This window comes from Psittacula echo, assembly GCF_963264785.1.
Source record: "Psittacula echo genome assembly, chromosome: 8".
NCBI classification, from domain to species: Eukaryota; Metazoa; Chordata; class Aves; order Psittaciformes; family Psittacidae; genus Psittacula; species Psittacula echo.
Genome location: NC_137744.1, coordinates 24,525,606 through 24,551,793, shown reverse-complemented (window position 1 = coordinate 24,551,793; position 26,188 = coordinate 24,525,606). Strand labels below are relative to the sequence as shown.

The 26,188-nt window shown below is 48.3% G+C and overlaps 2 protein-coding genes across 15 annotated transcripts in view; both read right to left on the bottom strand.

The window, feature by feature from the left end:
• Positions 1-4,447, bottom strand: part of ITGB1BP2 (integrin subunit beta 1 binding protein 2) — a 6,638-nt gene extending 2,191 nt beyond the window's left edge. For 2 of the 3 annotated variants that reach the window (XR_013957593.1, XM_080625149.1), the window contains exons 1-7: positions 4,066-4,215; positions 3,918-3,974; positions 3,175-3,323; positions 2,861-3,012; positions 2,589-2,647; positions 1,458-1,528; positions 1,142-1,244 (exon numbers count right to left, since the gene is read on the bottom strand). Coding sequence is in view for 2 of the 3 variants with exons in the window: in XM_080625149.1 (XP_080481275.1) it covers positions 1,142-1,244; positions 1,458-1,528; positions 2,589-2,647; positions 2,861-3,012; positions 3,175-3,323; positions 3,918-3,974; positions 4,066-4,191 (717 nt within the window). In the remaining variant the exon portion in view is untranslated. Of the gene's footprint in view, positions 1-1,141; positions 1,245-1,457; positions 1,529-2,588; positions 2,648-2,860; positions 3,013-3,174; positions 3,324-3,917; positions 3,975-4,065; positions 4,216-4,315 lie in introns of those variants that run through there. The other variant, XM_080625150.1, reaches the window with a different exon arrangement.
• Positions 4,394-26,188, bottom strand: NONO (non-POU domain containing octamer binding). Of its 12 annotated transcripts, none has more exons than XR_013957590.1 (11): positions 24,627-24,957; positions 24,245-24,413; positions 21,516-21,736; positions 20,176-20,477; positions 17,846-17,941; positions 16,608-16,804; positions 16,253-16,337; positions 15,006-15,108; positions 12,610-12,652; positions 11,853-11,976; positions 4,394-4,819 (listed from the first exon to the last, which is right to left on the bottom strand). XR_013957590.1 is itself a non-coding variant. In XM_080625144.1 (11 exons), the coding sequence occupies exons 2-11, from the start codon at positions 24,402-24,404 to the stop codon at positions 4,790-4,792; spliced, it is 1,347 nt and encodes a 448-aa protein (XP_080481270.1). In that variant the 5' UTR covers positions 24,405-24,413; positions 24,627-24,957; the 3' UTR covers positions 4,401-4,789. The 12 variants fall into 12 exon arrangements, 9 of the variants coding, with proteins under 9 accessions (XP_080481270.1, XP_080481265.1, XP_080481266.1 ...); XM_080625144.1 differs by having other exon boundaries at positions 4,401-4,819; positions 11,853-11,962; XM_080625139.1 differs by lacking the exons at positions 4,394-4,819; positions 24,627-24,957 and adding exons at positions 8,517-9,626; positions 26,078-26,188 and having other exon boundaries at positions 11,853-11,962.

Here is a 26,188-nt window from a genome sequence, read left to right as displayed (position 1 = left end):
GGCTGGTATCAGCCAAACAAGATCAAGCCCTGCCTTTTGTGCTTTTTTTTGAGCGGAGGCAGTTAAGGACATGTTAAGATCAGAGATATCCCCTTCTTGTTCCAGAGTCACTTTGCTGCGCCCAAGCTCATACATGCTGTGCAGAGTCAGAAAACTCAGTCTGGAGGGCAGTGTCGGAACTGTTGCTGCATCACACCACCATGCTAAATTTTGGAGGCAGATGAGACCCAACTGGTCATATTTCACTTTTCTCCCACAGGACCCACACCTCCTCCATGCCACAGGCAGCTTTGACTGCACCAGGCATTTCTGGAGCATCTCCAGGAGACAAGCCCCCAGCAGTCCTTATCATTGCCAGCTAAAGAAATGCCCCAGGATGAGCCCCAGCCCCAAACTCAGGTGACAATTAGCACAAAGCATATGCATCACAACATCACAGTTCATTCCCTGCAGCTTCCTTTATATCCACTACATGTTTTCTGCTCCAGGACAAACAACAGTCTGGTGTCAGAGGAGGTTTTTCAGAGCAGTCCTAGCTCAGAGGAACATGGTGCACTTTTCAGCAATATCCTGGGCCACTTTGGTGTGGCTTTCCCAGCTCAAGCCTGTTTACAGCCTAGAGTTTTCCTGGGGAAACTTACACATACGCACACAACACTGGGAATTCAGATATTCTCCCTATTGCCCTGCCACAACACCGTGTTGCTATATAGATTAGATCCCTCCTGAAAAGCAGTTGCAGAGGGAAAGCTTCATTAAAACCAGATTCAGTCATCTGACAAAACTTTTGAGGGTTTTTGGAGGGTTTTTCCCATGTCCAGCAGCCTGCCTCTGTGCAGCAGCCGTCAGCGCTGCCTGTGCTGTGCCTGGGGCCAGCTCCTGCTTTGTGCAGCTTCCGATTGCATGTCTGCCTGTTGGCTGTGAGAGCTGACACGTTTTTGTGAATGCAGGAGCAGCATTTTAAATAGCAGATGGGTGACGCTGAGGCATTCAACCCTGCACAGTCATCTGTGGCAATTATGAAAATTAAGAGAATTAAACGCAGAACTCTGTGTGAATGCAGAGCAAGGGAAGGAGCACCCTCGGGTGCCAGCAAGCGGACTGTGCTCACAGAGCTCCCTCCCGCCAAGAGCCCTCTTACCCCCTTCCCTGCCCAGCAGTGCCGCCCACGGCTGCAGCCCGGCTGTTCCAGGAAGGTGCTGAAGTCCGTGGTTTTGACTCCGCAGCAGCTCCAGTACTTCACCCTGCACAGAGCGCGCTGACCTGAGCGGGGAGCGCCCGCAGAAGCAGGCTCTGGGGGCGGGGGGGGGAGAGCGGCTTGAAGCCAGCAGCTCCCCCTGCCCACCTCGGGGGTGTTACCCACAACTGCACCAGCCACATTGCTGAGGCCACACAGCCCTGCAATGTGGCACTTACAGCAGGGTCAGTGTGCTTCCTGGTGAAGAGTTGTTTCTTACCCCTCATGGAAGACAGGAACACCAGGATGGAAAGTACAAACCTCTGTGTTGCTCTCTGGGCCTTGGTAGATCTGTGGAGCAAGAAGCAGACAAAATTTTTGGCTGTGCCTCAGGCACGATGCAGCCTGACACAGCCATTCATCTGCCCATTGGTGCCCGTCCCTGCTTAGCGCACAGCATGATGCCCAGCATCACCCTTTCACCAGGTCCAGGATCTGTGAGGACTTACTCTGGAACTCTCCCTCTCTGGCAGCCTGGCCCTGCTGCCTGCTCCCTGCTTGTGCCATCAGGGCAGCCACCCTGAGCTCACCAGCACTCCAGAGCCATCCCTGACACCCTGGCAGCAGCCCTTTTGTATGCCATATCCTAAACACAGCCTGATTGCACCCTGGAACTGGGCAACATCAGGTCAGTGGGCAAGTTTGTACACCACAGAAACTTGCTGCAAGGTGCAAGGGGCTGTTTGTCCATTCTGTCCTTTCCCATCCTTTCCCATCCTTTCCCATCCTTTCCCATCCTTCCCAGAGCATGTCAGCCTCATGTCCTTATCCACCTGCTATCTTTTCTCTCTGCTTCCCCCTCTGCCGCTTTCCAAGCTTGCCAGCCCTCCCGCAGCTTGGTCCCTCCAGCACATACAATCCCAGGATTCTTAGGGTTGGAAGGGACCTCTGGAGATCATCCAGTCCAACCCCCCTGCCAAAGCAGGGCCACCTAGATCAGGTTACACACGAACACATTCAGGTCCAGGTGGACTCCTCGAGGCAGGGTACACCAGGCGGCCTTGGGGTGAGATACAAACGGGGCTCTGCTGCATTAATTAAATGTAGGCGGGAATTATTCCACATGCATTTTATCTATATGCCCATATCCTGAATATGTGCTACATTTCATTGCAAGCAATTAGCAGCAGTGAAATACAAATGTACCTCCAATCAGGAATCTAGAAGCCTCTGGCAGGAATCTGGCTGGGAAGTGACAGAGTCAGCTGCTCTAGGGGTGGGATGAGCAGGGACATACAGAGCTGATGGGCACTCCCACCAGCACAGCACCTTGTGGAACTGGAAGACGAGCCCTTAAGCTGGACCTGCAACACTGCTGGCCATGTGAAGATGAGACCTGCTGGGTACTCACCACCTTGCAGGCTGCATTCTTGCAGGCGGTGCCAACTCTCACCTGGGCAGTCGTCTCCCCTGTGAGAGCAGCACAGCTTCACCCTGGAGCATGCACCCCGAAACCCTACCTGTAGCCCCACCACCAGCTCCCCAGCTTCTCATGGATGGCCCCTGAGCACAGCCCATTGCAATGTGCCTCAAGATACAGCTCTGGGGGTTTGCTGGTGCTGAGCATGCAGCACCTGCCAGCCTGTGCTGAACCTGCCATGCAAAACCCCATGCTGAACTTGCCATGTGCAATCCCAACGCCGTCCATCAGCTCGCCACTACTTGTGCAACTGCCCTCGAGTGCCTCATCTTTGGAGGACAGGTTCCGTTTCTCCAGTGCCTGTTCCAGAGACCTGGATACTTTAATGGGCAGCGGTTGTCTTGGCTCATCAGAGCTGGGAAACAGCAGCAGCAAAAGCTGAGTTAGGGTTTGGGGTTTTTCGCAGCGTGTCTCTGCGTCTCCAGAGGAAGCAGCAGCACTTCCTCAAGAATGCATGCAGAATGCATGCAGAAGGAGTGGGACCGCAAGGCAACACTGTTAGCTGAGCCCACCTCACCTTGGTCTTTCCCGTTGCATCTTCTCAGCTGATTTTGGTCCTTGGATGATGTGCTCCTCCACTGGTTTGGCCTTCTGATTGTCTGAGGTCTCTCCTTGGCTGAAAGTCTCAGGAGGCTTCTGCTTGCTGTGAAATCCCTTTGTGCACCCCTGAGCAGCAGAGGCAAGCCTGATGCCTGCTTTGTCCTCCCTGACCTGGCACCTCCTCCCAAACCCTGCAAGTTTCTGTGCTTTTCTGGTTCTGTGTCCTGGAGGGATGGGCTCTGATACTGCACCAGGGCAGGGATTGAGGCTGCAGGGATTCCCAGGGACAAGACAGTGTGGCAGCCTCACCAGGGCCATGGCAGACAGATCTCAGCTCTGTTGCACCCCAGCCTGGTAGCTGAAGGGCAGCAAGAGTCTCCCCCATATCCTTGGTCCTCTGCTGCCTCTTTCCCCCCCCCCCCCCCCAACCCCAGCACTACTCAGACTTTCACAGCTGTGCTTGTGCTTGGAGCATTTGTGTTCACCCTTGCAGGATTCTGGTAGGGGATTATAGCTCCTTTGGACACCCTTCTCCAGGACTGCCCACCCCACACTTTGACAGTAGCACCCTTGCAGGCTCCTTGGAAGCAGATAGGAAATCCCTGGCTGACGGGCAAAGAGGGCAGCCTTGGCACAGGATGGGACAGAACAGCACAGAGCAGGAGCAAGGAGGAGAGAACAGAGGAGCAGTGGGTGCATTTGGGCTGGTGGGTCACTCACCTTGATGGAGAGGAACTCTGAGAAGTCTGTTGTGCGTTTCTTGCAACAAGACCAGCCCTAGGCACCAGGAGATGACAGACTGGTCAGGTGTACGCAATCCCACCAGGCAGAAGGCTGCAGCTGCAGACCTGGCTCCTGCCCCACTCACCTTCAGGGCATCGTGGAAGATGGGGACACCCGGGTGATACAGGCAAGAATCTGAAAAGGGAAAGTCAGGGGGTTTCAGGAGGAGCAATCCTGCCCATGAGCCACCTGTGACACCAGCTCCTGCCATCCTGGGCTCAGCTCAGCCTTGTTTGGCAGCTCAGGCCGTGGCATTGCATCCAAGGCTGGTTCTGAGACCAGGAAAACTGCACACATTCCACTCGTCCCAGTACAAAGCAGACAAACCCACTTACCATTGGTGTTGTGCTCAGGATCAAACCTCTGCCCACAGCCCTTGTTGTAGCACAGCGATGCCATAGCTCAGATGTACTTGTGGCTTCCTTCACTCCTTCCACAAAAATCTGTTGGTCTCATCCCTACCTGTGATCCTCCCTCTCTGCTTTCCCACAGTTTCCAGCCCAGGCACCGGGAGGTGGCTTTGCCTATTTTTGGAGGCAGCCAGAGGAGGTGGTTGGTAACCGGAGAGCAGGCTAAAGATGGACACAGCAGCTCAGCAGCTGACAGGACCCGGCGCTCATGTTATCTCGAGAAGCACTTCTGTCCTGCCCTGCAGCCAGCAGAGGGGATGGACACTGCAGGCTGGGCAGAGGACCTCCAGCACCCACTGTCCTGCCAGCATCTGGCATGGAGGCACTGGCAGCACCACAGTGCTCACAGTCAGCTCAGGGCAACCTGTGACTTCTCTTGACAAAATGCTCTCAGTTTCTTCAGCAGTTATAGAAGCAGCTAAAAATTTCCTGAAAAAGAAGGGAAATAACTTCCCAAAGTCACAGGGCGAAACCTGTGCTGACCTGCCCCAGCCCCAAAACCACCACCTTCTGCTTGACAGAGGGTCCAGCGGACCAAAGCAGTGCACGTGGCCAAGACACCCTTTGATGCAGGGTCTTGTGCAGCCAAGGAATAAAGATTATTGTCACCATAGAAGATGAGCACAAAATGTTACATGGGTCCCCTGTACCCAGGAGGCTTCCTGCACCCATTCTGGGACCCAAGGGTTTTCCTTTACAAAACTCTACAGATCAAAGGTTTTATTTAATTCCTGCAAGCATCTGCAACAAATACTCTTTTCTTTTTGTGGTTCCTGTTTGCAGGGACAGCTGGACACCTCCGTTTCCTGGGCACTGCCCTGACCTCCCAGAGCACACAGCACCAGGAAAGCATTTCTGCTCAGGAATTTGGCTTGACATAAGCCCTTGGCACTACCAGACAGGGCAAAGGACAAGTCCTGGAGGTAGAAGCTGCCCAGGGAGCCTGCTTGGGAGGGGAACCCACAGGGCACACTGTGGCTTATATAACCCCATGCCCGTCCCATGATGTTGGTTTAGCCCAGTTAATCCCACTACAACAGCCTGCAGGATCCGAGGGGATCTCCAAAGTCCAGAGTCAGGATGAACCTTTGCCAAAATTCTGGAGGTCACCAGGGAGATGACTCCAGACTCATTTTGCACTGCACTGCTGTTCACCTCCAGCTCAGTTCTGCCATCCTCACCTTGTGATGCCATCACCAGCAGTAACGTCAGGCTTTTCTCTGTCACCTTGTTAGCAAGGAAGACAGCCCCGCAGGAGGGAAGGACATGTACCACTGTCACCACCAGGCCTCCTCAGACCTGGGTAGCCTGTGTTTAAACCCACATCCACACAAAAGCTAGGAGGGAAACATGAGGGCACTGGTGAACTGTCATGCTAGCATGAATGGCATGGTTTCAAGCTGGTACCTCCCTCAAAGGTCTGCAGTGCCTCAAGACAATAAATGACACAGCAGTCCCAAAGATGAGTGAAAAAAAATGCTGTTGGCATCCAGAGCCTCTGTTCAGGTGGGAAGAATCACTTGGGACCCACGAAGCTCAGGGAATTTGCAGTCCTGGGGGCTGGACCGAGTGATAGGGTTTCAGATCTCCTTGTCCTTTCCACAGGCTGGCAGCAGGGCTGCAGCTGTCACCATCCCAGTGCCAGCAAGAACTGGGAGCTCAAATTGTCACGCATGCTGGGAGCAAACACCATGAGGATGCTGTGGCTGACTCCCACAGCAGGGCTTGTCCCTGCAGAGGGACCAGCAGACACATGGGGGGCTGCAGCTGAGCAGAGCCCCCTCAGCACCAGAGGAGCAGCAGCCCACAGCCCACAGCAGCACTGCTCTGCCCTCGCTCCTCCGCTGCTCTGCTGCAAAGGTCTGCAGGTAATGAGGCTTGGAAGACAGAACCTACCAGGAGCACAGCCCATCAGTGACAAAGGGTAGATTGGGGTGTCCACAGCTCTCGGCACAGGGGAGGATCCCCAGGGAGGACAAGGTGAAACAGAGATGCACTCCAGGGGAAACCTTTGGGCACCCTGTGCCAGTGCCTCAGCACCCTCACAGGGAAGAGCTTCTGCTAAAAGCTCATCTCAATCTCCCCTCTGGAAGGTTAAAGCCAGCAAGGAATGGGGCAGTAAAGAATTAAAAATAGAGCCTATTTGGTTTAATGTAGAACAGAACAAAAAGGAAGTAGAAAAAATGACCAAATGATTCTTAAACCCAACTTAATGTGTTTGCCCTTGAATGATCAGGGTCAGTTTAAAACAGTCCCCCAGAGTCCCGGGGAGAACATGCTGGATGCCTCTGTGGAAGAAAACTCCTGCTCAACCCTGGGTCCTCAGGATACCCTGTGGAATCCAGGGCAGTGTAAAGGGAGTTCAGTCCTAAAGCATGGAATAGTTCCTCCATACAAAAGTCTGGTTAGATAAAGGAAAATCCCTGACAAAAATACTACAGCTACATATGCTTGTAGGCAGAATTCATGTTCTAGTTACCTGTGAAATAAAGTATTCCCCATAAGAATACATGTGAGCAATTCTCCAGCAGAATTTCTGCCCAACTGCTCTTCTTCTGTCAGCACTGCTCAGTGCCAGCAGTTATCCAAGAGGTCTGTACTGATTGTACTCAACAGCTGAGAGAACAGCTTGGAAAAAAACCATAAAAATCATCAGAAATGGGCATGTGGGCAACCTTCATCTCTCCCTTCAAGAACACTGCCCTTCTGCAGCTTGGGTTATTACAGAGCCGTTGCCCCAACACTCTGGTCTCATTGAACAATTACACCTTTAAATTGGAAATCAGCTGCCCAGTTAATGAGAATTTTCTCCCTGTACCTCAGGCACTGCCTTGCTTCCCAGAGAAAATTTCATCTCTTCAGAGCTGAGCTACTAAAGGAGCCCACTTGCTCAGAAAACACATCAAAAAGCACACTTTGGTCATCAACAGGAACCAAGCCAAAATGAAGAGTTCAGTCTAATCTGAAGACACAGTTTTCTCATCATTAGCTGCCATCTGTAATAAAAACCTGTTGCTTGGAACAGCCTAAACTGGTGGGAAGTCTGGGGGTTTACAGGTTTTGTTTTGGAGGGCCCCGTGACCTTAAAACATGGTCATTATGAGCTCAGTTAGAGCAGAATGGGCAGGAAAAGTGTCCTAAAGGCAGCAGAGAGCCTGGCTGAGTTCCCTGCTCTCTTCCTTTCTTTTTGGCTACCTCTGACACAGAGGTGACTCACCACGTAGACTAGTCAGGTACCAGGACCACAACCAAGACAGCAGAGGGAACAACGGCTCCTTTCAGCAAGGCCATAGCAAATCACATCTTCCTTCTTTCAGCTTCCAAAGGTAGCTCACTGGTGTAGTAAGTTTAGTGTATTACAGTGTGTTACACCACTTGTACCTTTCTGCAGTAATGGGCGGGATTTGGTGAGACATGGTGTGCCAAAAAAAAAAAAAAAAAAAGGAAATGTTTGTCTCCTGCTTTGGTGTTACAAAATTGTCCGTGTGTGAGTTCAATTTTTCAGATTTCTCTTTGATTCTTGCAAATGCAGCCACTGCTGTTTAGGGGAAGCTGCATAAAGAACAAGTTGTAAATTCTTAAGTCCAAAAATGATGGCAGTTTAAAGCTAAGAGCAAAATTCAAGGAACCAGAATGCTCATCAGCCCTTAATCTGGTATGAACTGATTTTGCATAAATGCATTTTAAACAAGCCGACTGGATATGACAGCAAAGAGCAAGGGTTTCCTCCTCATGATAGTCAAAATACCCCATCAGTCTGCAACTCCGTAACAGCCAGCAATCTGGAACAGCATGCAGAGGGGAGTGTTCCCTTCTGTGCAGAGGCTGAAGCTCAGCTCTTCCCTGTGAGGGTGCTGAGGCGCTGGCCCAGGGTGCCCAGAGAAGCTGTGGCTGCCCCATCCCTGGCAGTGTTCAAGGCCAGGTTGGACACAGGGGCTTGGAGCAAGCTGCTCCAGTGGAAGGGGTCCCTGCCCGTGGCAGGGGTTGGAGCTGGAGGAGCTTTAAGGTCCCTTCAACACAAACCAGGCTGGGGTTCTGTGAATCTCCTGAGGTTAAACACCCTCTTTTCAAGGCTATGCGATAACTTTTGCACCATAACCTGAAGCATGGTTTACACCAATCCATATGGATACATTTTTATTAAAAACAAACCAACCAACCAAACAAACACTCGTAAGAGAAGACACCAGATAAAAAAGGCTTAAAATCCACTTTAATAATGCATTCCTGTAACATTCCTCAAACTCAGACTTCTTAGTGGAACAATTACAGCTTGTGTTCAAACAGTTTACACTAAATGAAAAATCTTGTAGTACTTCTACACAAAAGACAGGCAAGGTTAAGACTATACAAACATTTTAGTTAAATCTTCAGCAAGAGATACAGTATCTTTGTCCAATAGATTGTACTTTACTACCAGTAAAAATGAACAGCAATACAACACGTTATCAAAAAAAAAATCCATCCAAAGAAGAGCCTCCCACAGCCATTCCGGCTGCACACGACAGTCAACTACTTCAAAGAAACAGGTAGTCCAGATAAAGGAATAACTACAAGTTAGAAGAAAAATAAACAGAACAAAACCAAAATAACCCCAAACATAAAATCTGCCCCAATTAACTACATGATGGATCATTTGAAGCTGTATCAATTTACAGAATCATGGGAGCTGCAAAGTACCCAGATGCTGCCCTAATTATCCAGAAACTTCCCTGTGCTCTTCAGCAGGGTACACTACACTAAAAAAATGCCAAGACACTGCAATTTTTATCTAGTTTAGTCTCAGGACTCCAGCTGCAAACAGGAAACCTGGAATGGTCAAGGCATGAGGGTCCTTGCTGGATTTTACCGGCTTAACAACCACAGCAGCCTCCCAGAACCCATTTTTCACATTGAAATTATAGGAATGCACCACATGAATTCTTCTAAAACCTTTACCAGTCAGACTGCGCCCCCCTTGGCCTAGAGTGGCTTTACCAAAACAGGCCCTAATTAACTATTTTTAATAGCATCACCCTACCCCCTTGATTTGAGCCCTGCGTGGCCTGCCAAGATTCCTTTCCTTTTTGGGGTGTGTGCAGGGAGTAGCTTAATCCTGTTAGTATCTGCGACGCTTGTTAGAACCAAAATCAGCCCCTGGATTTCCTCTGTTGAAGGCAGGTGGATTCCCTCCCATTGCTCCGAGGCCCTCCATCGCGCCACTCTGGCCAAAGCGGTCTGCAGGTGGTGGTGGAGTCTTGTGATGAGGACAAATGCAGAAGAGGCAGGGAAGGAAAACAAGGAACAATGGGCAGTTAAACGCCATTTGAGCTGATTCAGATTTTACCAGGATTTCACAATTCCAGCCGACCTTGCTACAAAACTTCAGCTCATAAAAGAGCCCGCACACCCCAAAACTGGACTGGCAGGACCAAGTCTCTTTCCCTGCATAACTTGTAGTCCAGCACAATTGAATACACTTTGCACTATCTCATTGACTAGTGGAGTGTGTGAGTAATGCAGCCTGGGCAAGCAAGACTTCACATTCCAGTCATATTCCTTCACCCAAATAGAATACAGGGGGGCAATATACTGATCCTACAGCACTACCACAACCCAGGTGCACACAATATTCCAATTCCAAAATAAGTCTGTGCTCTAATCCTATCCTGCTATTTCCATTCCTTTGGCTCTCCACTTTCCCAGCTGGGTTAGTGCTATTGCACAGCCTCTTGCTTCCAGCAGGGAGGTGATCAAAAGAGAATTCAGGTTGGAAGGTACATCACAAGGTCTCTAGTCCAACCTCCTGCTCAAAAGTGCAGTCAGCTGCGAGGTCAGGCCAGGTTAGCCACGGCTTTATCCAATCAGTCTTGAAAACATCCAAGGATGAAGACTGCACAACCTCCCTGGGCAACCTGCTCCACTGCTTGAATGTCCTCATGGTGGACGGTATTTCCTTTGGGGAAGGTTCTAGAGGCAACCACTGCCTCTTCCTTCCCCCATACTGGGGCTAAGTGCCTTCACAGAGGAGAGCTGCTTTACACCATGCTCCTGGGTTCCATGCACGCTTTGTCCACAGATTTACAGCAGTGATATATATATATATATATATAAATATATGCAGTGTTATGTGATGTACACATATGCACATCATAACTAGTGTTAATACTGTAGATGACTCCATGGTATTGCCTGACCCAAACTTCAGTGAAACTCTCAATGGGAAGGTCCTCAATGCTCACTTCACCAGCAGTGCAGGCGAGGCACTAGCAGTAACACAGCACTCCTACCTTTTCCCCCTCCCTACAGATGAAAAATTCTGAAAAATCATGAACTTCTCCTGTAGGATACATCACAGGGAAGGACACTGCAATCACTCCAAGCAGCTGGAGCAAACACGCAAAGTAACTGCTCCCTACCTGAATAAAAAGCTGGAATTCAATGGCCCAGTAACTCCTAAAAACAAGCACACAGCCAGGATAGTTTCTAAAAAGACTGCACATTTTTCTGCCCATTAGAGAAACAGCTTACTGCTTTTTGGAAATACCGTATTATTTTGTTATATTGATCTGAACTACCTCCCCTTTCAATTCCTCTCTTCATCTTCCCCCTTAATTTCCTTGTGTAGTACACATTTTCTTAACCTCAGCCACTCTAGTGTCCCCACCACTTAGGTACAAAAGCTTATAGATAAATAAAGCTGTTCTTCATGGCATACAAAAAAAATCCCTAATGTAAAATTCATGATAGGATCAAGAAGTCTGAGAAGGAAGGTTTTAAATAAGAATTAATGAGAATTGTTTATTAGACCAACTGATACAAACTGCTAAAGGAAGATTCATTTCTGGACAAACCTGACTGCTGCTGGTACTGCTGCTGTCTGGGGGTGCTGACACTGAGAGAGGATTGATGCTCTGTATTACAAAGAAGAATGAGAGATGCCACAGAAGCCATGGTCTATTGTACAGCTCTGCAGTAAAGCTTAAAACTGAATATCTAAGTTTAAAAAGGCAAATAAATAAGCATAACCTCCACTGATTATTTGCTCTTTACCTCCTAAGCAAATGAGCTGAACTCATTTGAGCATACTCACTATCACCATACTCATTTTACCCTATCAGCATAGGAGAGAATTGTTTTTAAAACTGGTGATGGACACAACAATCCTGACAGCCTGGTTTTGTGCCTGCAAGAACCTACTTTCAAAACACACATTCAACAAAGTGCTTTCCATTATGCCTTTTAAAATTTAACCATATATTATTGCTAAGACTGTAAGTAGTTATTAAACTTGGTTCAATCTTCTGAAAAATCATCAGCCAGGACCTAGGCGAGATTAACTTCAAGACTTCAGCAGGAGTTAAGCAACAGGTCTAGTCAGACAAACAAGCTCAACTTCAGCAGCATAGTTATTTTCATTGCTTAACAATGAAAACAATCTGCATTTAAAAGGTGTGCACAAAAGCAGATGGAGATACATTACCATTCCCATGGCTCCATCAGGTATCATAGCTCCAGGACCAGTCGCAGGAGGTGCGGCAGCTGGGACATTGGTACCACCCATGGCTCCTCTATTGTTCATGCCAATGGTACCTGGAAAAAGATGACTGAAGAACAGTCCTGGCAGATGCAGTGACTGGGGTCTACTCATCACTCCAGAGCCACAAAACACCGTACAAGCACTGTGTGCAAGCACTGTGTAAACTCCACATAGTGCTATATTCAGGGACAGAGGACTAGTCCATTAGCTAGCTTTGCACCACCAGGTCAAGACAAACTGATCTTGCATTCCAGTACTATCTGAAACTACAGCAGGCTTTAACACTCACCACCTTCAGTAACCACTAAGCCTTTTCACTTGCTCTTGTACACATGGCCTGAACCATGTAGTCAAAATATGGAAGTACAGTAATCAAGATTATTTCCTGGACTCACAGTCTAGCACTATGCGTCATACCAGCTCCTGTATCAGTACAAACTTCTGAAGCACACTATGGGTCCAATGGCAATGTCAACAAAGTCTTTTGCTTACTGAACTGAGTCTTTCACGATGTACAGCAGTGCCACATACCCAGATTTTGTGGTTTGGTGTCATGTGAACACTGCCTGTTAGCGAACTGGGAGAAGATTAGTACAACTGAGTTTCTAAATAAAAGCCAGTAAAATAAGACTACTCAAATATTGTACAGATTTTGTAAAGGAGAAAAGGAACATGCATAGAACAAAGAGAACACTCTTACCTCCCATACTCATCTGTCCCATCCGCATGTCTGGTGGCTCCCTCTGGAAAAAGAGACACTCATATAAAATGATAAAAATTCAGGCTTTAAAAAAAAAAAAAAAAAGTAATTACCCAAGTTTAGTGAGTTTTGAGGTTTGCTGCTGAGAACTGTAGAAAAGTCATTCCCAGGGTTAACTAAGAAAAGGAGGATCTGAGGTATCTTCACACTGTAACTGCTTAACACACAGGTCTTATTTAAAACAATCTCATTCTGAAGGACTGTTTTTCACAATCATGGTAAAACATCCAGCAGCAAAGCTGTGCATGCAGATTTTGCCAAACAGCAGCATTTGGAGACCAGTAACGAGTGGTGTCCCTCAGGGATCCGTGTTGGGACCGGTCTTGTTCAACATCTTTGTCGGTGACATGGACAGTGGGATTGAGAGCACCCTCAGCAAGTTTGCCGATGACACCAAGCTGTGTGGTTCCATTGATACGCTGGAGGGAAGGGATGCCATGCAGAGGGACCTCGACACGCTTGTGAGGTGGGCTGATGCCAACCTTGTGAAGTTTAACCATGCCAAGTGCAAGGTCCTGCACCTGGGTCGGAGCAATCCCAGGCACAGCTACAGGTTGGGCAGAGAAGAGATTCAGAGCAGCCCTGTGGAGAAGGACTTGGGGGTGTTGGTCGATGAGAAACTAAACATGAGCCGGCTTCAGTGTGTGCTCGCAGCCCAGAAAGCAACCGTATCCTGGGCTGCATCAAGAGGAGCGTGACCAGCAGGTCCAAGGAGGCGATCCTGCCCCTCTACTCTGCTCTCATAGGACCTCACATGGAGTATTGTGTGCAGTTCTGGTGTCCTCAACATAAAAAGGACATGGAACTGTTGGAGCAAGTCCGGAGGAGGGCCATGAGGATGATCAGGGGCTGGAGCACCTCCTGTATGGAGACAGGCTGAGAAAGTTGGGGCTGTTCAGCCCGGAGAAGAGAAGGCTGCATGGAGACCTCACAGCAGCCTTCCAGTATCTGAAGGGGGGCTATAGAGATGCTGGGGAGGGACTATTCATCAGGGACTGTAGTGACAGGACAAGGGGTAACGGGTTAAAACTTAAAACAGAGGAAGTTTAGATCGGATCTAAGGAAGAAATTCTTTACTGTGAGGGTGCTGAGGCACTGGAATGGGTTGCTCAGGGAGGTTGTGAGTGCTCCATCCTTGGCGGTGTTCAAGGCCAGGTTGGATGAGGCCTTGGGTGGCATGGTTTAGTGTGGGGTGTCCCTGCCCATGGCAGGGGGGTTGGAACTGGATGACCTTAAGGTCCTTTCCAACCCTAACTATTCTATGATTCTATGATTAAGAGATATCTGATATCTGGATGGGAAGATCTGCTGAGCAGCAGTAACACATGAAATAGTGTTAGTTTTGCTACTTTCTCAGCATAGCTAAGAAGCTTTTCCAGTTGAAAGGAATGCAAGCTTACATAAAGACACAGCAGTGGGTCAGTTGCATTAAAATACCAGTTAGCAAGTTCAGTTTCTCATTTACTAATAGAGCACAGGACACACAACAGCTCTTCCCCACTGCAAAATTCAGAGCACCTCCTCACTTCAGTGAGGGTACTACTTTTTCCATAGTGGGAACTGAAAAACAGATTTCACTTCACCTGTAGTCTCAGTGCCACTATTTAGCATATGAAGGCACTATTACTTAGAGAAACCAGGAGTTCTGCTACACCAGCTAATATTCACATATTTAGGTAAGTCACATGGTTTTGGCTCTCTTGTTTCAACATAAATTGACCCCTGAGGAAAACAGCTAAATATTTCACGAGGATACAAGAACATTGCCACCCAGTTGCCTCCATGCCATTATACCACCTCAACAGCACTTCAGCTGCCTCCACAATAGAAACTTGCTGGGACTGGAAACACATCGCTCTTTATAGAACTAGAGATACTACTATTAAAAGGCAGGTACCACACATTTTACATTACAAGAAAATACCTGACCAACTACAAGCAACTATCATGCCTGCAGCAGTGCCTCAAGCTGGGACCATTTCATCTAAGCATGACTAAGACAAACTGCAGGCTACAGATATAACTAGCCATATGACCATAACAGGATTCTGCAGCAATCCTTCAAAAGAGTTCATCTTTGTTACTGTCAGAATAAAATCAGTTAGGATATATTCTTCTGAAGAGCAAGACAGCTAATAAGGGCCCTACATGAACAGCAGTGGGACAGTAACTGGGGTATTTGTATTCCCCAGATTAAGCTGTATTAAGACTGAAGGGAGTCAATAATTTAGAGCAGAATACAGAAAAAATGTACAGTCTATCAACCAACAAGTTAAGCATTCACAGAAAGCCCTGTGCTGTGTCCAGATGTAATGGGAAGGTAGAAGCACTCATACCGCATCAGCAAAATTCCCTTTAAAGCCTTCCTGCTGGCGTCTCATCATCTCTTCTTGCTGTCTTCTCATTTCCTCCTCACGGCGCCTGCGTTCTTCCTCTTGCCTGTAAAAAAGGTCCAAGAATACTCAGCACAATATAGCCCAACCGTATGCATCACAGCATAGCAGTGCTGCCCAACTGGTCTTGTTTGGAAATCTACAACTTTAAGAACATTATTTTGCTAAGGCTGTAAAATATTAGGTAACTTATAATGAGAACATGTATGTGCATGTTTGTGCACATTTCCAACACTTTTCATTTTAAGGAGTTCATTATAAAAACAATACGAACACACCCAGGAGTATCTTTCATGAGAAGTGGCTGAGGGAACTGTGGTCTAACTAAAAGGGGGCTGAGGGGCAATCTTATTGGTCTTTACAACAACCTGAAAGGAGGCTGTAGTGAGGTGAGGGTTGGTCTCTTTTCCCAAGCAGCAAGTGACAGGACAAGAGGTATCAGCCTCAAGAGACACCACGGGAGGTTTAAATTGGGTATTACGAATAATTTCTTCTCTGAAAGGGCTCTCAAGCACTGAAACAGGCTGCCCAGGGCAGTGGTGGAGTCACCAACCCTGGAGGTATTTAAAAGATGTATAGATGTGGCACTTATGGACATGGTTTACCTATGGACTTGGCAGAGTTAGGTTTACAGTTGGACTTGATCTTAAAAGTCTTTTCCAACCTAAACGATTCTATGTACACGGCAGCTCCCAAATACATGCCGACAACATGCAACATAACGCATTCAAGCCAAACAGTTTTCAAGACCCTTCTATTACAGAAGTAGTCTGGAGATCTTCCTGGGGCTTCTCAAAATGAGCCTGAGATAAGAAAGAGCTGGAATAGAAAGAGAAATCTCTGAGACTAAGTTATCCCTCAAATGAAGAGATAGATGCTAGAACAGGGTTTTCCAGCCTGCAGTGCTGAATTCACTGAATCACTGCCCTGATTCTGATTTTTCTATCTGCTCTGTCAAGGAGCTAAACTGAGACATAGAACTGTAAAAAAACCCAATAATAATCAGTGGAAGAAACTCTTAACTCTTCCATCTCAAACCACCTGTACACTCCCCCTATGAACAAAAAGGCCCAAACCAGTCACATTTTAGGTAATAATTAAATTGTTACACTGAACAACTAGGTGCACTGAAGAAGCATTTTATTCCATAATATTATGGGTTCACAGCACTTCATAACCTGCCCCCTTACCTGAGTTCCAGCTGTTTACGTTTTTGTACTTCTTGGTTATGCAATTCCTCCATTCTCCTCAGCTCTTCCTGGCGTCTCATTAAATCTGTAAGAGACAACAGTAAAGAACTCAAACTCATCTCCTATGCCACCTCTTAACAAGTTCCTAAACTAGAACCATAATACACAAGACAGTAAGGTAACAGCCTCCAGCAACACAGTAACATCTCTCCATTTGTTTGCCACACCATGCTTGGTTACAAGTCAAGCAGCTCAACTTGGCTCAACTTCAGTGGACTCTAGCCAGTCTACTACAGTACTACCCCTGGTTGTTGCAGGGCCATGTTCTGATACTGTATTTGCCTTGGATTGATACCTTGCCGCATGAGCATAACCTGGTGCTCATGGCGAGCTGCTTCCATTTCCATTTCCAGCTTCTCTCGAGCTTCCTTGATGTTGCGGTCTACTTGCTCTTGCTGCTGCTTCTCCATTTCTATTAGGGCCTTCCAACGCATGGCATATTCGTATTCAAAGCTGCCAGGCTGTGCAAACCGAGGAGGCTGCTCACGCTCCCTGTCAAGCAAGGAAGAGCTAGTGAACACTTCAACAGAGCAAGGAGGAACCAAGAAAAACACACTTGTGCATTAAATGCAGCGGCAGATCCTTTTAACAGTCAGAAAAGCATTTCTTAGTAAAACAATTAAGGAACCGCTTTGTTTTCTATTTTCTCACAAATAGCTATGCGTAAGTGTCTGCTCCTCAGGAATCAGCTTATTGAACAGAGCAGCTTTGCCAGAATCCTCCTGCAGATTTAATTATACATGGAAACTGTCCTGCTCTCCTCCATAATAAGCAATGGCACTGCTTTTATAAGACACCAAAAAATATTTAGAAATACTATGGAAAGAAACAGCCTTTGCTCCTGCTGTGTATCTTACGGACAGATCCACCTCTGAAACAAGCACTGCCCAAATGCGTGTATTTCACTATTCGCTGCAGCCCCTGAACCTGAAGCACATGACTACGCCTAATGCAGCCTCTCAGCTTCTGAAGCTCCATAGTCTTTCTTACTCAAAAAATTCATGACCTCACATTGTTTACTAATATCCACTGCCTGGATCACATGATACCTACTTATACTAGGAAGCCTTCAAAGACCATGGCCTTATACATAAATAGCTCTACAATCTCCTAATGCTATTCACATCATTCCTTAAATTTTCACTGCGGGTTTCACCTGTTTCCTCTGCAGACTTTCCGTAACACTTAAGAGCACATAACCTAAGTCTTTTCTTCAGCTTCTCACATGGGCAAGGGGATCTCATGTTATCTCAAACTGACCCAATTTTTTATTCCAAGAACTGAAACAGACTTATGAAAAATACGTGGAGGCTGCCAGTCTTGTCCAGCAGTGTGGATTCAAACTCACTGCTTGCTTTCAGCTGACCATGGCAAGAGAACAGAGTACACAGTTCTCTTTCCAGAGTCAGGTCACATTTACAGAAACAAGGACGACCTTTAGAGTACTGACAAGTCACTCTCTGATGACTGAGACACTATTCAATGCCCTAGTCCACAGGTAATCTCATCTCCTGTCACATGGCAGGCACATACTTGTGATATTGCTGGTTTTTAATGACTAGTTTCTCTGGTAGTCCCTCTTCATCATCATACTGATCCATGGGCTCCACAGTGACAGGGCGAGGGAATCTGTAAAGAAAAGATTATGTGCTTCTAAGAAAATCCAAGGAGCTTGCAGTGTAAGAAAGCTTGCAGCCTGTAGGAAAAGTACTGTGTCTGAACTTGTGTAAGAGTGCTTTTAGCACTCCCAAAGAAATTCAGAGCAGTTGGGGATCTCAACCAAACTGAAACCAGAAATCAATTTGAACACCTTTTTCTTTCTTTCTAGAATGGGAGTTGAACTGTTAATCAAAATCCTTGTTAAATCCAAACCAAAATTGTACTGAAAAAATATTTGCAGTTACTGGTTCAAATTAACAGCGTAACTAAAACCTGACATGCTCCAGTAGGACCTACTCAGTATGAAGTTTTGTAGTCCCTAGAATGTGCATTTTTTTTCCCTCCCTTTCTTCTCTTGCTACATGGCCAACCATGGGCTGCAAAAGTCTTTGTGTGCCTTTTTATAGCTGCCTAAATAAAGCAAAGAGTAACTACACTCTCCTCACTGGAGACTGTTGGCTGTACCATTCAGGCATACTCTCCTGTGAGACGACCATGTGCCATTATTGCCAAGCAGCAGTGCCCTAAAGTACCTGTTGGGCCCTGTCTGAATTCCCTTCCCCCTCCCTAAGAAATCCACTGGTGCACTTCACAACACAAACACTGCACACATGTGCTTCTGTCCTCCTGGTTTCTGCATGAAGAAGAAAGTATTTAACAGAAGTGTTCCCAACCTCTGAATTAACTCCCCACCACAGCACTGACACTGCTCATTCTCAGCACAGCAGCACTGCAGCTTCTCATTAGCCCCTCAACCCCATTTGTCATAGCTGAGGAAGCTGCAGTGGCCAGACTCCAGCAGGAAGGCAGGACAGAGGCTAAAATCTCTCTCCTCATCTGAAGATCCACAATGTAGCTTTTCAGTTTGATGTGGCATATTCATATTTCAAAATGAGCAGTCTTCTTTTCCAACATGAATCAACTGCAACGTTTATCTAGCTGCCACCATCATGAACTAGGACAAACCTGAACAAATTTAATTAAAACCAAACCATAACTAGAAATAAGCAACATACTGCTTTGCTGTCCCAGATATGAGATGCACTAAGAGCTACAAAAAGACTGAATGTTACCCTCAGGTGCTCTCAGTCATACATTGGTAGTGGTTAGTCTTGCATGACCACTTTTAAAAACACGTTTTCATGGTTCTTTCAGGATATAAACTTCCAAATCAGCAAAAGCTCCCCAACGGCAATCCTGCAGAGCGCTATGCACTCTGCTGGTTATCCCCGAAGAGCCTCAGGGGAAAGCTCTCAGATATTAAAAAAACCCCCAATGCAAACAAAAAACCTCAAGCCCCAAAACCAAACCAAACCCCACCACCCCAAAACCCAAACAACAACAACAACCCCCAACATCTGCTCTTCGAAACAGAATGTGTTGTGCATGGGTGTATGATTCTGCCATATGCAGGCCTCCAAGAACAAGGAGAGAAGTGAGAAGTACAAAGCTTATAAAGTTATTTTGGAAATTAGGGGTATAGCCCCAATTTCAGGAGGTATTCTTTTCACAAATTGTAGGTGTATTCATACAAAATATACAGTAATTTTATTTCCAAGAAAAAATCACTCTTGAATTAGAGCAACAAGCCATATGCTGTGGAATGTACCTAGAATTAGTAATTTACCTGAGCAAGTTGACATAATTATGCAAGAACACGCTTTTTTCCTTGGTCTTGAATTATTAGGCAACAAAGTTTATTACGGTGAAAAATCCAAACAATCTACCCGGCCACCTCCTCTGACAGATCCCATGCCCACAGTGGCAGATCAGCATTCCACACCAGTAATGCCTGCTGCTGAGCGGAGTCCCATCCCAAGACTTGCCTTCTGAAGCGACCCAGAGTGCACAATTAACACACTTGAGCTTAATTTCTAACAAATTATATGGATGGTTTCTGAAACAGCTCCTGCTTCTTAAATGCTGCTTTAATTACCTTAAGAAGGCTTTATCCAGAAAGAGCTTATCGATAAGTTTCATGCATTTACCCCACTAGCAGCTTCCCAGAATAAAGTTTTCAGACCCGAGTTTCAGCAGACTCACTCTTGTTGGAACAAAGCTCAGTAAAACTCTCCCCAGGCAAACCACCTACCACCTCCTCCCCATCTGTCTTGCTCTGGTGTCAAGAAACATTGCTCACAAGACAATGCCACCCCTCAACCTGCACACATGAAAGTGTACCGCTTCTCACCCTCCATACTTACGTAGTTAGCAGGAAAGACCCATCGCTACATCTATCCAGGGCTTTCCTAGCAGCAGGCTTCCCTGAGAACTCCACAATGCCTTTCCCAGAGGATCGTCCTCTGTCATCCACAATAACCACAGCCCTTTCCACCTGGCCAAACACTGAGAAGGCTTCCTCCAGGAGCTCATTGGACACAAACTGAGGCAGGTTCCTGACTGTCAGTGATGCACTGTGGCACGCAAAACGCACTCTTAGCTGCTTCCCACGTAGAGGCATGTTGTCTAGTTCCACCTTTGCAATCTCTGCCAGAGTGCGAGTTTCCTGAAGATAAAAAAAGTTAGCATTAAAACTCTCAATGTAGTACAGAATCAGCCAGTGTCAGAACAAGCCTATTTCTCCTGATCAAGTAGTTCACAGAGAGGAACAAATAATCTTCCCAAAGCATGGTAAAAAGTGCCCTAACAAACCATAGGTGTTGTCTATCATCAGTTACTCTACCTGAATAGGTATGTGCAGAGCTGGGCAGGGGAATGTATCACCATAAGCTTAATTCAGCAGCCAGTACAAACTAAGCTAACACTTAAATGATCATTATGTATCAGCCATAACTACATTAAGGCTACAAAGCAGGATTCTTCTTAAAGATTAGCAAAAAAAAAAACCAACCCAAAACCAGAACAAATCCAACAATCCAACTACTAGCCAAGTCTGCTAACTGTAAAAGGAAATGCTGATTGTATGACAATCCACAAAAAACACCCTATGCCAGTTTCATGCACTTCCACTCATTTAAGTCACCACCAGGCAACTACACTACAGCAAAGTGCCCACTTTGGTGTGGGAACCTTGTTTCATACACTCACCTTAAGACTTTCATGATCCAATAAAGTTTGAGAACCACCATGTTGCTAGCTGCCTACCTCCGAGCTACACTTTATGTGATCACCTAGAGATCCCCTACTTCAAGAGCATTCATCACTCCAGTAATACTGCACGGCCTCCTATATCCATAGAAATTCCATGTTCAACCCTTCCAGAATATGGAAGTCACCTTGTCTATAACAGCATCACACTCATGTCTTCCTTCTGTTTTCTACCAGCTGACTTCAGAATAACTTAATCAGATAAAACCTTAATAAATAAACTTAATAAATCCTGCCACGAACTGCCTGAATTCACATTCCCTTTCATAAAACGTCTAGACAAACCACTTGTATGAGCTGATCCCATATTCCAGGTTACTAAAATCAACAGGAGGCTTAACTAGCAAGCTATCTGAACATCTACTACTTTCAATTAGCAACACCCCTCCAGCATGAGTCACTGCCACAAACACCCCAAAGGCAGCATGTCACTCACCAGCCTGATAAAGCCAAAGCCTTTATCCTTGTGGATGAAGACTTCACCTGCCTTGCCGTACTTCTCAAATAACTTTCTCATCTCTTCCTCTGTAATATCAGGGGGCAGATTCCCCACAAACAGGCGGCTTCTTTGGGTGAAGGTCTTTTCACCAGGTTTCCGGAAGTTCTTCAGGTCAATAGTCAGGCCTTCATCTGAGGGGAATAAGGTACACAGCTGCTCTACAGTTGGGGGGATAAATTCTATTAGGTTTCATCAGAGTGAACACAGAGACATAGGCAACACTACCCATTCACTTCAGTCTCAAACCTCTCCAGCAACAAAGAGATCTGATTTCAGAATAGGTCTATAGTCTCCTTAAACAAAACATGTACTTGGACCTCCATGCTCATTAACAACAGCGAAAGACAACTTAGAACTGGAGAAAAGGACAACACCGCAGCTCAAAATAAAGGTATTTCACCCAACTTTTGGAGATCTGGTCAAGATGATTGGCCCACAACAAAATCCAAGTGTAGACACAATACACTACTTTGCTGTTACAACCTGAACAATTATAGAAATACCAGTTTGGCCAGCAACCAGGTTTCTACGAAAAAACAACCAAACAACCCTCCCCCCACCCAAAACAAACAGAAAACAAAATTAAACAAAGTCCCTACCCCCCCCCCAAACAAAACAAACTCCAAGCCCAGATGTCCAGACAAATATGCAAACAGGAAATTTTGCCCACAGATAACATCTGAGACAGCTGTCATTCTGTGAGATGGGATTTGGGTTCTAGAGTCCTGGGTTCCAAGCTGGAGAGAAGGCTGGAATGGTGAAAATGGTGGGGAAAAAAACCTCACCTCCCAAAACCCAGCCATACAGGTGATTTCTCAGAAAAAAATACATTAGTGAACAAAACCTATAAGCAATGCTATAGCTAGCACTAATAAACAGGACAGATTGTAGGAACATTCTGAAATCCCCACATGCATATACAAACTTTAACCCTTAATTCAGCAAGAGTCCAGCACAATCCTGGAAGATCTGTTACATGCCAGATACAGAGGTGGCTTTATCATCACTCTACCTTCCTGTACCCATTTTCCTAAATGCATATCAAACCTCCTCACACAGACGACAAGCCATAGAATGCAATCCCTTTGCTTTGCTGAGGACATCTCACAGTCACACATATGAAATAAAACTATGATCATGAGTGGCTTGATTCAGGCTATAAAGCATGGCACTGATCAGTAAATGCTATTCATGCAAAGACAACTCATGCAAGACATGCAGAGACAACTCTTTTATAGAATAAGCACACATCTATGACTAACACAAAAAAATAAGTAAAATCAATCAAATAATAAATAAAATCAATTTGACAGTACTATCTGTGGAAAAGCAGTGGAAGTTATCTACTTCACACACACAGGGTGCATAAGTGTTTTGTCCTGTGAATGCCACACCATTAGCAGAAGTGCTTGGGGATTAACTGCAAGGCTTGTGAGCACACTAGGAGGGACTTACAGCAGAATTGTACCACTATCACTGTCCTGCCTTGAGCAGATTCGCTCAAAGGAATCTGAGATATAGTCACTCACTATAAGCTGATTCCTGTAAGAATACCACAATACAGTTGTTCTGCTGTACTGTTTCCAATCTGACTGGAAAGGACTGGACTGCCACCCCTGTCTATTATCTTCTACGACCTGATAAGGAAACTGTTTAACAGAGCCACCTAATAAAAATATGCAGGAATTTTTTTACTAGCCCAAGATTTGTGTGTTTCCCCCCAAAGGAATCATTCAAAAGTTCATGTGACTTCTCAGTGTTTTGGTTTGAACAGTGAAAGTGTCCGAACCTAAAAAATGAAAAACTAATATAACTAAAGCAATTCTTCCCTGAAAATGCTAATTGCAATACCTTGCTGCCACGCTTCTAAACTATCAAGCCAGATTAGATAACGCGTCAGAAGCCACTGATGCTGCCTCAGCTCACAAGCACCTCTTCTGTATCCCAACAGCAGAGCTACATGCCACAGTGATTGAGAAAAAACCTGGAAACACACTAGTTCAATATTAGCTAGTACCTGAGTGCTGAAATATGAAGTAAAGCTGGTCCCTCCCAAGTAAAAATTTAGTACTAACAAGTGACTGCAGATTGCTATAACAACGTTCTTTCTATAGCTGTACTCTTACAGCAAATTCGTTTTACTAGCACTTAGAGAAACCTGTGTTGAGAAACCACCCGTTACGGCTGGATTACAAAAAGAAACGGAGGCAAGGGAAAGGAGCCATCACGTATTTTCAACGTTTACAGAAACACCGTTAGGGGTTCAAAGACTTCCTGAACTTCTTTTTTCAAGCGAGCTTTTCTTAAGAATTTGAGACAAAGGAACCTCTACACCACTGCGCAGTTTCAGGAGCACAAGAAACTTATGAAGAAACCCCAGTCAAACATACTGCAGCTGCATCCATCTTTGAACAGATTAAGCAAAACAAGCCCCCAAAATAACCCTGCTGCAATTCAAACACCCGCCTGCAACAACGGGTAAGCCCGACTACTGGAGCGGACAGCGAACGCAAGCGCTGTTTGCTCGAGGGCCTGAAAGTTTATTGCTTTAAAGTGAAAAAGCGAGTTCGTTAGTTTCCGCAAAGACCCACCGCACCCGTGCGGGCCGGCAGCCGACCGAGACCCGAAGTTACGCTACGCAGCGAGGGCGGTCGCTCAACGCCTACCCAAAGCAGGGCCGGGCGGCCCGGCGCGGCGGCCCCGGGACTCACTCTGGCTGTTGGCCTGCTGCCCGTTGGCGGGGATGGACGGTGGTGGGTGCGGCTGGTGCTGTTTCCGCGGAGCGTGGTTCTGCTTCTCCATGTTGAAGCCCTTGTTGCCCTGCATCTTCTCCACCTAAAAGCAAACACGCCCGGTCGCTCGCGGCCCCCAGGCGGCTTCCACCGACCCCTGCCCCGCCTCGCCGGGGCCTGCCCGCCAGCCACAGCGGCCGCACGCAGCGGCGGGGCGGACCGCGCAGATCGCAGCAAGGCCCGGTGGCAACGGCCACTTGCAAGCGTCAGGCCCGCAGCAGAGCCGAGCCAAAGTCCCGCTGTCGTCTGGGCTCACCTGGCGGCGGACCCCGGCTCCCCGGCAGACGGCGGCCTGCTATCCTCTCAGCGGCACGGAGGAGAGCGCGCGCGTAGCCAGTACTCACACAACCTAACCAGGCGCCCACCACCCGAGCTCCCATTGGCTTTCCGTCTCCAGCTCCGCGCCGCCACTGGCCGTGTTAGCCGCCACTCACAGCCCTTGGGCGAGGAGGGGCGGGACTACCCGCCCCCGTAAGCCCTCCAGGGGGAGCCGATTGGCTCCCACGGCGGTGGCAGCCTGCCGCGCGCGCTGCCAATCATCGCGGCGGGAACAAGGCTTGGTTGCGCGGCAGCCGAGGGACAAAGGAACCCCACAGCCGCCGGGGCAAGCAGCGCAGGCGCACTGAGACGAGAGCACACGCAGGCGCGGCAGGGGCCGCGCGCTTTAAAGAGACAGAGGCGGGGGCTGAGCGGGTGCCACGGTGTGTTCACACTCTCCTCCGTTTCCCCCCTCCGGGGTCGGCGGCAGAAGAGCGGTTTTGGTGTGCTCGACGTACCTCGGGCGAGCGCCAGCTCCGTGCTCGCGCCCTGCCTCATGCGCCCTGGTGCCTTCCCCCTGTCCGCCAGCCACCTCGGCCGGGGCGGTGCTGCCCCGCTGCGGGCGGGCAGGGCTCGACAGGAGGAGCCGGCCTGCGGGGCCTCGGGGCGGTCGCGGCGTGGGCAATTTCACTGCCTTTCAGTAAACCCTCCCGCGTCCTGCCGCAAGTAACAGAGCGGGTGCCGTGCGCCCCTGGCCAGCCTGCTCTCCGGGCACAGCAGCCCTGCCGGAGCGAGTGCGGCCGACGGCGTGGCCGGTTCCCCTCCCCGGAGGTCGCCCTGACTTCTCCTCCCGGCCCCGGCGCTGCGCACCGCGGACCCCGCGGGGGACAACGAATCGGGCCGGGGCTGTGTCCCGGCGGGTGAAGGAGTGGGGCGGCCACGGGGAGGGAGTGGTGGGATCACCCTCGGGCGGGAGAGAGCCCCCGAGAGCTGGGGAGGCGCGGCCTGGCACGCGGGTGCATGGTGGAGGAGGGGTGCGTGTTGGAGTGCGCCGTGGGCGGGAGAGCCCATGTCGGGGGTGTCATGAACGCGGGAGGGGAGCCCGGGGAGCGTGGGGTCCGCGGGCATGGAAGGGAGCGGGGCCTGAGTGGGGGAGGGGAGCCGGAGGGGGCGGTGGCCGGGGCAGCCCCTCCTAAGGGCGGAGCGGCGTCCGGGCCCTGATGAAGCCCCGCCCAGTCGCGCTGTCACTCACCGCCCCGGGGAGACTCTCCAGCTCCGGGGAGGCGGTGGCGGCGCCTGGAAGCGGCCGGGCGGCTCCCCCCGCGGGCAAGTAGAGGCTGTGGCGGCGAGGTCGAAATGGTCCCCCCGGGGCGGCAGCGGGCCCGGGTCGTGCGAAGCGGCAGCGATAGGGTTAAGGGGGGGGGGGAGGGAGTGGGGTGGCAATCTTACTACTCGCGATCCGCTCCGTATTTTGCGGGTGGCCGCGCGGGCACCGGCGGGGAGCGGGGCACCCCGTTTCGGGCCGCGCCTCTCGCCGCGCACGGTCCCCCGCCTCTCGCC

What these genes read in the sequence shown, in the direction of transcription:
- NONO (XM_080625139.1), bottom strand. Translation starts at nt 24,404, where the DNA reads ATGCAGGGCAACAAGGGCTTCAACATGGAGAAGCAGAACCACGCTCCG. An exon ending in GGTTATGCTCATGCGGCAAG is followed by an intron (nt 16,338 to 16,607) that starts GTATCAATCCAA and finishes TGTCTCTTACAG; the next exon opens with ATTTAATGAGACGCCAGGAA. An exon ending in AAGGGAATTTTGCTGATGCG is followed by an intron (nt 12,653 to 15,005) that starts GTATGAGTGCTT and finishes CTCTTTTTCCAG; the next exon opens with AGGGAGCCACCAGACATGCG.